This window comes from Balaenoptera acutorostrata, chromosome 14 (assembly GCF_949987535.1).
Source record: "Balaenoptera acutorostrata chromosome 14, mBalAcu1.1, whole genome shotgun sequence".
NCBI classification, from domain to species: domain Eukaryota; kingdom Metazoa; phylum Chordata; class Mammalia; order Artiodactyla; family Balaenopteridae; genus Balaenoptera; species Balaenoptera acutorostrata.
The window spans coordinates 78847711-78862781 of record NC_080077.1 but is presented as its reverse complement, the minus strand read 5'-3'; the positions used below and the strand labels follow the sequence as shown (position 1 = coordinate 78862781).

At 43.3% G+C, this 15071-nt stretch overlaps 1 protein-coding gene across 7 annotated transcripts in view; it reads right to left on the bottom strand.

Moving 5' to 3' along the window:
• Positions 1–1618: 1618 nt before the first annotated feature.
• HMGN3 (high mobility group nucleosomal binding domain 3) overlaps positions 1619–15071 on the bottom strand; it is a 31349-nt gene continuing 17896 nt past the window's right edge. Inside the window, exons 2-7 of one of the 7 annotated variants that reach the window (XM_007167970.3) lie at positions 13134–13184; positions 6997–7026; positions 4037–4087; positions 2640–2753; positions 2420–2519; positions 1619–2098 (exon numbers count right to left, since the gene is read on the bottom strand). In XM_007167970.3, coding sequence (XP_007168032.2) covers positions 2085–2098; positions 2420–2519; positions 2640–2753; positions 4037–4087; positions 6997–7026; positions 13134–13184 — 360 coding nt within the window. In that variant the 3' untranslated portion in view covers positions 1619–2084. The other 6 variants (XM_057528233.1, XM_007167969.3, XM_007167971.3 and 3 more) reach the window with 6 other exon arrangements.

Here is a 15071-nt window from a genome sequence, read left to right as displayed (position 1 = left end):
ATGGGGGAAAGAAGGATTCTGACTTTCACTTTATATACCATTGTAATGTCTGATGTTTAAAAAAAAAAAATCACCTGTAGCACTTTTGTAACTTTTTAAAAAGTAAACCTATTAAGTTTATATTCCACTTCTGAATTGGAAGCTAGCCAGCAATATTCTTCAACTGTGTACTTACTGCACACTGAAAATATTTTTGTAAAGTGTTCACAGGATACCAGCTATTTTTCTTTGGGGCAAAAGTGGTTTTTGGCATATCTAACACTCGTGAGTTAAGGTACATTTCATAATCAGAAGCCAAAGAAACTATAAATGAGATTATTCTGTATATAACATGGTTGATATCTGCAGTAGATTAATGACAAACTTGGGACAATGACACAGGTTTAAGTTCTGAGCCCCAAAATATATCTTGGAGGAGGGAACTTGTTTTTGTTGATAACAAGAGAAATGCATGGAAGGCCCTGAGAAACAACCACCTTTTCGCAAGAGTCCCTGAGCAGCACAGGCAATTACTATTCTCCATTTTAAAAGATTCAAATCTTCATCTAAGAGGAATCTGCAGATTTCAGCTTTTCTGGGGTGTTCATGCAGTTACCCAGCTTCTTCAGGAATGCAAACAGACAGACAAAATTACATTTATAAAACGGCTCTTCTGCTCCACTGTCCTTCCAGAAACAGAAGGACACTGCTATGGCCTGAATGTGTGTGTCCTCCCAAAGTTCGTATGTTCAAATCCTCCTAACTCCCAAAGATGATGGTAGCAGGAGGTGAGGCCTCTGGGAAGAGCTTAAGTCATGAGGCTGCAGCCTCGTGAATGGCACGAGTGCTCTTATAAAAGAGAGAGATCCCCAGCCCCTTCCCCGACGTGAGGACACAGGGAGAAGTCTGAGACCTGAAGCGGGTCCTCACCTGACTCTGTTGACACCTGATCTCAGACTCCCAGCCTCCAGAACCGTGAGCAAGAAATTTCTGCTGTTTATAAGATGCCCAGTCTGCAGTATTGTGTGATAGAAGCCCAAACAGACGTAAGGAACACTATTCACAAGACCAGATTCAAGTCCCGATTTTTCTCTTTCCTGTGGGCCTGAAGTAAGTCACATACTCTCCTATTTCTTTCTGACAATACCTAGGCCAAGTCCTTTCCTATGCTGACACAAGGCTGAAATGTGGTCACATGGGTAAAGTGCTTTCAAAACTGGTGAAGTCCTCAACCAATGGGAAAATATTTTAATACGAATGTGTAACTTAGTATTATTTTGAAGGTGGGAACATTTTCAAGGATGAGTCCAAGTTTATGGCTTTTCACTGTTCTGGATTAGCAGAACGCTATCCTATTTATAAGCACTTCAATAAAATAGTGTTGTATTAAGTTTTATTATATGGTGACCATTGCGGGCCACTTCTGGTATAAAGGATATACACGTAATTCTTCTACGCTGGCACTCATAGATGACTTTATTAAAATAACATTTTTAAAGCGCAGAAAATTAAGAAACAATCCCATTTGACTTATTAGAGAGACCATCACAGAACAGACTGTAGAAATGCTTTACATCTTCTGCAACAATAAAGTGAAACACTGCCTAAATTTAGCAAAGACAGTACTAAGAGGCAGGTATTTTGCAGGCAGGAAAACCTTTTATTTTAAACCACAAATAGTCAGCAGGTGGCCACAACTATGCACGTTTCATTAAAATCACATAAAACCTAGGTACAAAAGCACCACTGATTATTGCTCTAGAAAAACTGCATGGAAAAATTCAAATACACACAGTAAAAACACCACAGTATGCACAGGACTGAATTTTTAAAGCAAGTGCATGGAATGCTGAATCAATTTTACAGACAGCTTCCAATATTAAACTGGTATTTATTTTACTCAAGGATGACGGGAATTTCCAAAAAGCATGACTAGGAGAAGGTAAAATGTCCATCCTTATATATTTTTGTATGCCAACTAGCAGAGTCCTAAAAAATTAGCATTTACAAAATACTCGGTAAAAATAGCTTTTAAAAGTTGTCCCAAGAGGTACATAAAATCAACCCCAATTTTCATGACAATTCATTCTCCCTTGTTTACAGATTCAGTTTTCTGTGCCTGTGAAAAAAGAACGGAAGACAAAAAAGATAGAGTTACTATTAAAACTACTATAAGCCAAAGAAAAGTCCACCCCAACCAACACACACACTTTGGAACATCTGTTTTTTAGCAGCTCTACTGCAAAACCGACTTCAACTCTGGGTGTAAAACAGACAAGGCAGGAATATAGGACACAAACACTTGGCTGCCTTTATTGCTTTCTGCTTTGCAAACGACCGCGGAAGCTTTACCTGGGAGCTCCCTCGGTTCACGATAAAAAGAACACCACACTACTATCTGATGCTAGTCACTGCAAACATGCGGAATTTTCTACTGTACCCTTAACTCTCACTGTTTCAATCTGCCCCTTTACTGACAGTGTGCTGGGTGGGGTACCTCTGGAGGCTGAGACATTAACAGTTGAGCGAGAGATGTGGATCTGCAATAATATTACAGGCAATAAAGAGAGACATTATGAACGTGCGGTCGCCAGCGGAAGGATCCAGCAATTGCTTTCAAGGCACTGATTCAATCAGCGGGAGGTATTTAGGGAAAGTACCTCTTCAGCTTTAGCGTCACCATTTTCGGACGGTGCAGTACCTTCCTTTCCAGCTTCTTGCTTTTCCTCCTTCTTCCCTTTCGCACCTTTGTTAACCTTTGTTGCCAGTTCTTTCTAACAGGGGATCAAAGCACAGGGAAACAGAGTGTGTCAGACAAGGTGTGATGTTGTGTAAGCTCAGCCAGCCTCCGTCCGAACACAGGGGGAAACACAAGCAAGGCCAATGTGGTGGCTTTTAGGGGAAAGTGGAAACCCAGCTCCGCTGAGCTTCGAGTGAGTTACACCGAGGCTCCGTGAACATGTAACAGGCAGCTTAGAAAATCCACTGGACTTTGGTTTCCCCTCGTGTGTGTCTTTGGTGAGCACCGTCTCTTGCTAAAGCGAGAAGTGGCTCTGCCGTGGGGAAGTAGCAGCAGGGGGACGTGGTGAAGCCAGGGCAGACCCAGCAAGAGAAACAATGCGCGTGGGGACCTGGGGCTTAAGTGACAAGAAAGCTGAGAAAGCGCTTAAAAAGGAAGGCCCAGAGGAAGAAAAATTCCTGATTTTAAGACCAAGCTGGGACTTCCCTGGCGGTCTAGTGGTTAAGACTCTGTGCTTCCACTGCAGGGGGGGCACGGGTTCGATCCCTGGTCGGGGAACTAAGATCCCACAAGCTGCGCGGCGCGGCCAAAAAGTAAAAAAACAAAAATAACCAAGCCACAGAAATGAGTTCCGCTTCCGAACTGCCTACTCACACCATGATACATACACATCGTTTCAAAAAATTCACAGCAAGGGACGATGTTCTGAAGGGCAGGGTACAGAAAAGCCATCTGGGGGTAAATTTCTTAATAATCCTGTGCCGCGGTTTCCTCATCTGCCAAACGGGATACGTGTACCTACCTCAGTAGGGCTGATGTGAGGATCTATGCATAGGATAAGCACCATGTAACTGTTTGCCGGTATTAATTATTTGCTAGTATTGATTATTACAGGATTATTATCAGTCCTCCGACTGACCTCCTCAGATCAGTTACGTGAAGTCAGAAGCCCCTCCCCACACCTCCGGCTGTTGGCAGCAGTGTCACCCGGGTCCGGGCTCACCCCTTCTGAGCCCCATCTGAACGGCGTGTTCACGAGGCAGCTACCAAACCCCGCCCTGGACATGAGGCTTCTCACACCGACACGCTCTGACCTCCTTCGCTTTACGGACCAAACGGAAAACACACTCCCGGGGAAACATAAAGTTGTGCTCTCTGCCTTGGGAGAAAGCCTGTCTGTAGCTGGGGGAAGTTTTCCAGTCCGTACACTGAGCCTGGATCATAAAATGTGATCGCGATTCGGATGACTCTGGGATATGGGATTATAATTTATTCACTGCTGAAAAAGCCAAAGCGGGGCGGGGGAGCACCTCTTACCTTAGCAGATGTTTTTCTTGGTTTAGGTTCAGGTTTTGGGGGAGCAGGTTTCTGCAAAGATAAATTAAGTTATACAAATACTGAAAAAACACAACCCTCAGCCCCAAAAGGAACAGGACTGCCAAAGACAGTCCATTTTGACTATGACGTTCATTTCAAAAAAAAAAAAAATACGTCGTCCTATTTTCAGCATCAGGTAGCAGCCAAAAGACCTCCGCATTTCATAACTATTTTCATCCTGGGTTCTCAAGTGAACGGCAGGTGAGATCTGAAAGCCAACTCACTATTCCCCGGGCCAGAACAGCTCTCTGCGAACAGATTTAAGCTTCTGTGTCCCGTGTCTCTGTACTTCCTTTTATCACAACACAGCAGCAAGAGGAACGACTCAGGCCCTTGGCCAGATGACTCAGTGAATTCAGTCACACCGGCCTTCCGAACAGTCTAGAAATCCTAGCACCATCACAGGCAAAAGCCCATCGGGAATAAGAGAGCTGCCCGTGAAGTGTTCCAAAGCCAGTTCCAAATCCTCCCGTCTCTGATGCAGGTTTCAAGCGCTTGTTGAAGCTTGAGCTTCTCCCTACTTTCCTCTTCCAAGGCCAGCTCAAGGTCAGGAGAATCTCCTGCCCATCCAGACCCTGGGCTCATTTGTCCCTAGAGCTTGTTATTAAGAACACAATTACAATGATACAATGTCCACTGTTAGCTCCCGAAGTTCAAGATCTTTCACAGACCCTATTAGCCAAAGAGCCCACCGGGCGACTCTTTTTCTCTTGCCGTGTGTGGCTCTCCCCGGTCCTGGGAGCACTGCCCCTCTGTCCCGTGGCCCCAGGCCCCTTCACACAGTGCTTCAGCCCGGCTGCTTCTTAGGGGTCTGAGATGGGCACATGGAGATACTGAGGAAGTGTAAACCTGTGGTTTTCTACAGCTATCTTAGGGCAAATGTTTCTCTCGTTGAGTTAGGAAAAAATTATACTTCTTTCCTGGTACCAGGGAGAATGGTTTTTAAATAGAAAACACTGCCCAGAGTCCCTCTCTGCCCCCCCCCCCCCCACCCCGTGGAGAAAAAACACATGTTCTTCCCCAACACCTCCAGATGTTCAGGATCATACAGAACCTGGCCCTTTCCATCAAGGGCATAAACTGAAATTGTAGTCGGTTCAGTTCTGGAAGATTGACCACTGGACACGACCTCTCAAATAAAAAAAGAAAGTGGAGCTTGAAAAGTAGGGACTATTTTCCTTCACCTTCTGACCACTGTAAGTGTGTACTTTGCTCCCCACATCTATCAGCTTGCACGGCTCCTGAATTTTCAGGATTAAAAAAATTTTATTTTGGGCTTTGATATAGCGTATTAACATGCCCTTGTTTTCTCAATTTACAGCAAATAATGTCCTTTCATATTATTTTCTGTTAAGACAGACCTTTCCCCCAAACTCAGCATTCGTGTTTTGATGGGGCAGGAAATGATGAGGCTTTGTAGTCTATAATGCCACTGGCTTCCAAGGAGGCTCTGCCTCAGCACCACGGGCAACAACGTCAGTGGAAGGTATTATACTGCTGGTCCCTGGTGCTCAGGAAAGGCCTTATTTTAAATCTTGGCTTTTGACTTACATGATCTACCCCCTTGAAAGGCTCGATATCCATGGAATACAATGGCTTTCAGTATAATCTACAGTGAAATCTACAAAAAAGTTAAAACTTAACTTCTCAACCACAGTGAAAATTATACCACCGGACAAGCACACCACCTTTGAGGGGTTTTGGCAGAATCTGGATTAACTGGGTACACACACGACCACACCTCCCAGGTCTTAACCTTCCTGGCAACTCTGACATTGCTTCCTTGGTCGGGACTCATGTGAAACACTAGCTCACCCAACCCAAACCTGACTATACTTCTGAACTTGTGAATGGTCCCAATACCTATTTCTTTAAATTTGTGAAACAAGTTTAGCAAAAACATATTGAGAAGAAAAGCCAGAAACTGCTATCTAGTTTTTATACTCTGTGAAACAAGTTTAGCAAAAATATATTGAGAAGAAAAGCCAGAAGCTAGTATTTTTTTAAAATTCAGAAGCAAGTTTGCAATATCCATTTCAGCTTGGATTCCCTACACCGTGCCAGGCACAGGTGTGGGCCGAGGAGGAAATCCATGCTTCACTGAAGGTCACGGTAGCTTGCAGCTCCAGGGCTATCTAATATCGGGATACGTGCCGTCAGCCAAGAGGTCAGTGCCTTTCCCTCTGCGTCTCAGCGGGCAGTGCACATAAAGTAACCCAAGTCCTCCACCAGAGAGCCAGGCTGCCCTGGCTTGGCAGAAGGGGTACTGGTGCATGAGCAGGGCGGCAGGGAGGAGCTCTGGAGCCAGCCAGGAGCACGGCGTGGTGAGGAGGGCCGAGGCACACTCCCGGCCAAGGCTTGCTCACACCAGCCGGTCCCAGCTTTAATGATCGTAACCCTTGTCCTTTCCCTGGGCCTGGCCCACAGAGGGAGACCCCAGGTGGCAGAGTGGAAATCGTTACTTTTTCAGATGCTCTAGTTCTGAAGGGAGGCTACAGCCTATGGATTCAGAAAACTTTCACAACGTCCTCACTAAGGTATGAGTCATGGAGGGAGAATTGGAATTCTTGACTCCTTTAGCAGATCAGGTATAGAATGGGAGGCTAGGACTCTGCTAACGTAATTCTTCATCTCAGGGATCCAGTGATATCAAACAGCTTCCTGGGCTTTGTATGCTTGCCAACCGGGCTGCCCACTGTTTTTCACCAACGTATCTGATCAAGTGAGTTGCTGGCAACACCAGTCAAAGTTGCTAGAAATTCTGACCCAGGTTATTTCTAAAAAGGAAATAAAAAAAGCTCCAGGGAAATACCACCTTAAACTTCCTTCTGCCGCTTTGCTCTGGACCGAGGGAACGGGTACTCATAAGAGCTAACAACAACGGGGTCCAAAGTACTCACCGCTGACAACCTGGCAGACCGTCTGGTGGGCTACAAAGGAAATGAAAACAAAAAAAAACATATTTTTTGGTGATTATACACGACCAAGTTGAGTTTTAAAAATTCATTCTTACTGTCTTACTTTGTTGAAAGAACAGAATGCATGAGTCCCATGACCCTCCCCAGGTGAGCACAGTCAAACATACCCCCAAGTGCTCTGGGCACTGGAATATTCCAGAGGAAGTGTTCCGAAAGAGGTGTAGGCTCACGATTCAAAGAAATGGCCTTTCGCAGTAGAGGGTGGGGTGGACAAGGAAAGGCAAAGAAGACACATCTAGGCTCCGACCCAAACTTTTGTGATAAAACTGGCAGCAGGGGCACTGAGGTGCTATTTAAGAACCAGTCCAGCCTGACTCTTGTTCCTTACAAATGGAACTAAAGCTCATAAATTAATACTAAAAGAGACTTATACAATTGTGCAGAAACCGAAATAGCAGGAGTCCCCTCCCTGGTTGCTACGTTAGAGAAGAGAATGACTACAAATCTTAGGCAGTTAACAAGCAAGACTTCCTTTTACCTGTAACAAAATAAACACATTTATTTATCTACGAAATGCACATGTTGAAAGATGTAAATAATCTTTTTAATAATCTCATCTTTTCATTTAGAAGTTTACAAATTTAGAGAAACTGGGTTGAGGTTGGTATTTTTTCAAGGAAATCTCTTCTTCTTCAAGGATGGTGCAAGTTAACAGCAAAGGACATGGCAAAGAAAATTTCTAACAGCAGAACTGTTCTAGGCATTTCAGAAAAACGCATATAGAATTGATATTCTACTTCCCACCAGTAAAAGATGGCTCCCTGAGGGATTTCACTTTCTAAAAGTACAACTGCCTTTCTTTAAAAGTGTTCCAGAAGCAAATACTCCATACTTTCTGTTTTGTTCACTGCTCTATCTCCAGTAGAATAGTGTACCACCTAACATACAGTGGCTATGCAAGAATATTGGCTGAAAAAAATAAACTCAAGCTTTTCCCTAATTTGCTGCCTTAGGCAGACTTTGCCTCATTACAATAGCTTAAATGTCCCAAATAATCTTTTAAGGGGGTCAGGAGCCTGGGTCATGATTGCAAGGAATCATGGAATTCTCTTGTCAGTCTAGGTCAGCTGGTCAAGGTCAAAGTCAAAGAAATGTTTCTTGCCATCTCCACACAGAATAACTTTCTTGCTGAGAATAGCTAGAGGAAGCTAAAGTCATCTTTCTTTAAACTACAGAAGGAAATGAAGGGCCAGAGCCTTCTGGAATAACTTTAACCTTGGGGTCGTGTGCAAAGCTGAGCCGGACTTCAGGCTGGCAGGCAGAACGTGCCGAGTCGGGGAGACTGTGCAGGCTATGTGTTGGCTGTGACACGTCACCGCAGGGGTAAGGGGTGCACAGTGCGGGGGGGGGCTTGTACCAGATGCTCCATGGGAATCACCACGGCGTCTGCTGGAATATCATGGGATAATTGGAACCAATAGCCATTCTGGGAACCAGAACCCGAATCCTGTAGTGCCTTTCCCACCCAGGCTGGTTAATTGCATGTGTTGGGTATCCCCGAAGAAGAGGCAGCATTATCAGTTAAACCGGGCAGCAAGTGGGTAACCTGTGCTTCTTCAGGATGCTTTCTGAGCGTGTTGGAGCAAAGGAGCATCCTCCAATTACCAACCAGAGCTCAGCTCAACGCTTCTGTGTGGCCTCAAGAACCGCCCCCACTGCCTCAAGAGTAAAGTGCAGCCGGCAGAAGAGTGCTCAGATAGATAGATGCCCTCTGAGAGGAAAATCGGCGGCCTCTCTGCTAAAGGGGGTTGAACAGGTCTTGTCTCAATCCCTCCCCACTTGGTGTCGCCCTGCGTGTGCCCGGTTGGCCTGCCCTCCCCTGTCTCCTATCTGTACCCCATCTGCACAGAACCCCCTTCTCTTGCACTTCTGTAGCGGGAGCCCTCAGTAAAACGTGGAGGTAAATGGAGTGGTAAGCGCCAGACATGCAAGTGTGAGCTTGCAGGGTGCAATGCCAAGGCCACTCCTCACTTAACATCCAGTCTGGAGCCTGAAAAGGGGCCAACAGGTTAACCATTACTTATAAGGGCCTCTCTATCCACCAACGAGCTGTCCTGAATAAGATCTCATTGAAGCGAAGCCAAACCCTCTGAAAAATCCCCCAACTCCGGGGCTGTCGCTCCCCTCCCTCCCTCTCCAGGCGAAGATGCAAACACACAGAAGAGCAGAGGGATGTCAGAGCCGCCCCCAACCCCGGTCCCCATTCCCCATCCCCCCCCCCCCCCCCGCCCCGGGATTTCCAGAGAGACTTCCAACCAAGCCCTGCTCTGCAGGGTCTGAAAGCTGTTCCGATCCAAAAGACTCGCTACCTTTTCATAATTCAGGTCCAGTACAAGAGTTTCAAAATAAAAAGCCTAGGAAATTAATGCAAAAACAGAGTTTGCCTTTCTAGGCTGTCTAAACCAAGCCGTCTCTAAAAACCACATGTTTTACTGTAAAATGATTTTATGACTTCCTGCTAAAATTTACCAGCTCTTCTTTCTATGCTAAAAAAAAAGAGACTTCTCTTAAATGTTCCTTTTCGGTAACCATCCTAAGAGATTTTCTTTTTCACTGCAGACACAGGAGGCTGAAACGAACCTTCGCTCACAGTCAGCGGTATTGATTATGCACCAAGTGTATACACCTTCCTGGAACATTTCATCAGCTTTCACAAGCCTTCAAATCTATAAATGAGTGGACCATATATACCAGATATATAATAGACCAGACTGCTCTTTTTCCCTCTTTCAAACACTAGAATTCAAAGTATTCATTTAAGACTCAGGCTGTGGGGCAGAGCTACTATGAAAAAAAAGATAATAAGAATTTCTCCTGAGAAACAACAAGGATTTACTGTAGCGCACAGGGAACTATATTCAATATCTTGTAATAAACTACAATGGAAATGAATTTAAAAAAAGAATACAGATATATACATATATGTGTATAACTGAATCACTTTGTATACACCTGAAACTAACACAATATTGTAAATCAACTATACTTCAATTTAAAAAAAAAAAAGAGAATTTCTCTCCATTTGTTGACTGTGAATCCTCAGGAAAAGTAGCCAAAAGAGCAGTTCTAAGGGAAAAGAGGAAGGTTTTTAGAATGACAGATCGCTAAAAGTTACAGAGACAATGTGAGGGTTTGTCACTGTGGTACACAGGTGCTGGGCACAATGGTATTATTCAGTAAGCATTTATTGATTACCTGGTAATTCCCCGGGCTGGAGAAAATTACGGTGAATGCTACTATGAAAGATGTGAAGTCTTTCATTTTAATGTCCTGGTTGCAAAAGCAACATAGAAGTCTAATCTCAATATGACAAAATTCCCTGGGAGAGCTAGATGCAAGTAGAATCACTGGACTTTGCTGAATACTGCTTGAAACATATGGGCCATTTCATTGGAATTCAGAAGCATATTTATTTTTATGAGATTTCTTAATGCTTCTGAGCTTCACCATGTACTTCCAAGCAAAGCCCACAAGTCAAGTCGCTTTTAACTTTCAAAAACAAATGAAGAGCTAATTAGAATTTCCCTTCTTTGCAAAACTGGGAAGTGGGGCAAGATGTGTATCAGGGCCTTGGCTGGAGAATGAAGACAGAGAAAAGGCACTGGGTGATCAGATTTTTAAATTTTTTTTGGCCATGTCCTGCGGCACGCGGGATCTTAGTTCCCCGACCAGGGATCGAACCCATGCCCCCTGCATTGGGAGTGCGGAATCTTAACCACTGGAACGCCAGGGAAGTCCCATGACCAGATTTTTATGATGACCCCAAAAGGGGCTTGAGGATAGGGGATTTTGAGTCAGAAGAGGCAGGCGTCTTTCCTGATTCTGCAATTTACAAGTTGTGACACCTGGGGAAAATGATGTATTTCTCTGCGAACCTTGTTTGCTCTCATCAAATGGGGATAATAACTCCTAAGTGTTGACCAAAACAGCGCTTCTCTGACATGAATTACTCCCTCTCATTGCTTTCTTTTTCTTCAGAGCAAATTTTCAGTCACTTTTTATTTACTGTCTCTATCCCCCTACTACAATGGAAGCTCCATGAAGGCAGAGACTTTTCCTCCTTTTGTTCACTGTGGAATCTGTGCCGCCAGGTGCATTCAAGGGCTCCCTACATTTTTTGTTTGCTTTGGCTGGAATGTCTCTCGGAAAATGCTGAAAGGCTCTCTGCCCTCATTCCCGGGTTATTTTAAGGATCAGATCAAACAATGGAGGTGACAGGGCTATGAAAACTGCCCAGCGTAATGACTGTAGCATATTGTTTTGGTCATTTATCGTCCAGATACTATACTCTGCACTACGCCCTTCAAATATCATGGAGTGGAAGATGATTTTCAAAAGGGGATCCCCCTTTGTAACAGATATCTATTGGCTGTAGCCTAGGCTGTGCACACTCATGACATAACTAGAAAATTCAGCCAATTCACGGGTGGAAAAAAAATCAATCAATATACGGTCAGACAGTTCTTACCCCAAAGCACCACCAACTAACTGACCTTTTCCCTTTTCAAACAACTATGTTGGTGTCCTGAAGGCAAATCACAAGTTTTAATCTGGTGTTGGCTTAAAGGACAGGAAAAGAGTCTTTTCTAGGAAAGACTTTTGTTAGCAATAAGATAATACATGTAATCAGATAAAATATTAGAAGCAATAATGTAAAAATATAAGTAATAAAAATTCTGGGGTAAAAGAATATGCATAAGACAGTTGTATAAGCAAAAATCTTTTACATATATTCTAACCAGCTTGATGGTTTTTAGTGTGGAAGGGAGGGAAAGGCTATTTTCACGATCCAAGATCTGCTGTGTGTAATCGTTTCTAGGTTTTCTGACTGTCAAATCAACTTAAATAGCAGTCCCCAAGGCAAAACCCAAATGCATTTTGTGCCCAAATCTAAAAACATTAAGGGGGTATTACACTTAGCCAACTGTCCTACAAATTGTATTTTGCCATTTTCAAGAAAATTCAAGCATTTGGACTTTGGTATGATAACATTTTTCGGTTGGTTCTAAGCATTTGTTTAGTGACTTGACTTTGGATCACCAACTTTACCTCCCAAACTCTATGTTAGACACTGAATACTGGGTAAATGGGATGGTGGGGACTTGGCTATCGGCAGTTCTGTTTGTTTTGCTTTTAAATGATTTCTTTACAGATTCCGTTAAAGATTTTCCATTCGGCAGAACGAACTTCCTTGTACAGATGGTGTGTAGGGGTTTTGCTCTCATGACAACCTCTGAATTATTAACACAGTATGAGTCACCCAATCAAAGAATCCGTAACTAGATATTGTTTTTGTCTCTCCCATGACCCCTTTTAGTTTATAAATTCAAGGATTAGGAGCTGAAGTTTTTCCACACACTGTAAAGCTCTGTGCAAAAGGGAATGGCTGTCATCAGAGTTACCATCTCACTTGCTGCTTTTTTAGCTCATCTCCTTTTAGAAGTTCATGATATGACCACGGAAGGTCAAATGCAAGCATCTCTTCCTAGCTTTCTGGAGATTTCTGTATTTTATACAGAGCTTCTGTGACTCATTCTCTAACTATCCCAAACCCTAAGAATTTTCCTGATTAAAAAAAAAAAACAAAACTTTAATATTTTGACATTTTATGTATCCTTCATAGTTTTTGACTTTAGAGATGACTCCTTTTAGGCAAATATTCAGAACCCAAAAAGTAATCTATAGTTCTCTCACTGGAGCAGAGAATTTATTAAATCAAGTCTTTCATTTCCTTGCTGTGAAAGGCCGACTTTGTTCTCCTTGATGAATTTACCTATTATCTCGCTCTTTGCCCAGAAGGAATTCTCAGTATCCCTTTTAACAGACAGCAGCGCCAACAGGTAGAAACATAAACAACATAGCAAGTGGAAAATGCCTCATGAGTGCCCCTAACTGAAATCTATCCAGGCTAAGGGAGGCTACACAGCCACACTTTTATCTCTGGTTTATGTCCTCTCAACAATCTGGTTTCAAAGAGTGTTCATTCAGATGTAGACCGTCATAACGATACTAAAAATTCCAGTTAATAACTAAATACAGGATGTCAAAGATACACTTACCTCCTGTTTAGTTACTTTGGATCCATCCTTGCCCTCTGGATTCTCTGGAGACTAGAAAGAAAGAATTTCGGTGAATTGTATTGAAATTGGAAAATGCATATTAAAAGACCACATAAGCCAATGATATTCTGCAGGGAAAAGTAAGTTTGTAAGAGGATATGTTTCACACACACACACACACACACACACACACACATACACACACACTGCATTTATCTGCATAACTGCTCTAAGATTATACCAGGAAGTATTGCAAGAACTGATCTGAGCCTCTGTTCTCAATGCACATTCACTCTAAGGAATTTTCGTTGATCTCTTGCTGCCCGGTAAAGAACAGGGACCCAGCAGTCAGCAGCAGGGGTACCTGGGACCCAACACATGTTCCAGTCACTTTGTTTCCCTAAGGTGAGAGCAGGGAAAACCTAAGCCAAGCGCAAAAGCGTACTTTCACCCCATACTCGCCTAGCCTTGATTTCTAGCCCATTTCTTGATACGACTTGATACATTTATCGTGAGTTCCTATTTTTCCATCGTCAGCTCCAGGCTCTCTCCCACACTCCCAGCCTCGGTAGGACGGCCCAGCGACCGGGCACCCCAGCCGATTTCTTTCCTGATTTTGATCCATCTCCCGGGGTGGGGGTCACCCTCACCCTCCCACTCTCGCGACAGCTCAAACCTGACTCACAGCGGGGGAAATACACTTAGATTTATGAGACACATCAGTTATCCCAATATATTTTTATTGGCTAAAGACAATAAATAAGATTAAAAACTATTCAACTAATTAGAAAATTAAAACTATTTAACACAAGATAGGAACGGAGTTCCCAGGGTGAAAACATACAAAGAGCAAACGACATTTGGCACAAATGTTTGGCTTAGGAAAATAAAGCAGCTATGCGGCAATGGCTCATCTGATAAAATGAGAAAAACATTCAAAGCTCCTAAAACCCACTTTTTGCTGGGGTTGGTGACACTGTAAATTAATATAATATTTTCAAAGAACAGCCTGGCAATATGAAAAAGACACTTAGGACTAATCATACAATGACCCAGTAATTCCAATTTTGGAAGGAAGACTCAAAGAAAGAGACTTTGTAAAAATACGGTTTTGTTTGTACTGTTTCTAATATGAAATAACTAGAAACAACTCACATGATCAGTAAATAACAGAGAAATGGTTAAATAAACGATATAATTACTAATGCAATGCAATTAAAAATAGGCTATGTGAATACATGGAATGTCCACATAAAGTTAAGGCTAAATTTGAACACTTAGACTATAGGGAAATCCCTGGCAGTCCAGTGGTTAGGACTCTGTGCTTTCACTGCCAAGGGCCTGGGTTCAATCACTGGTCAGGGAACTAAGATCCCACAAGTCGCACAGCACAGCCAAAGAAAATAAATAAACACTTAGATTATAAAGTAATATGTAAAACACAGGTCAGAAGTAGATAAAGACTTTGAGAAACACAAAAGCTTTTCTTCAAGACACAGTAAACCTTCTCTTCTTCCCTGGGGCTGCCTGTTACCCACTGTTACCCACCGTCTACCGATTCATCTCTCTTCAGAACCTCCCAGATCCATGGAGCTCTCTCCTGTTTCCCAAATCAACCAGTTATTTTTCCCTCATCCATGGAATCTTCTCTATCATCAAGGAAAACAAAGCCTCTCTTTTCTTTCTTTTTTTTTTAATTGTGTGAAATTTCTTGGTGCAAATTTCTATTTATTTATTATATTTTGGCCATGCTGCGTGGCATGCAGGATCCTAGTTCCCCAACCAGGGATCAAACCCGTGCCCCCTGCAGTGGAAGCTCCGAGTCTTAACCACTGGACTGGTGAGGTGGGGGGGACGGGGTGGAGTCCCAGAACTTCTCTTTTCTGTCCCCACTCTCTTGCAAAGAATGTCTGGCTCACAGATCTCATGCTATACCCG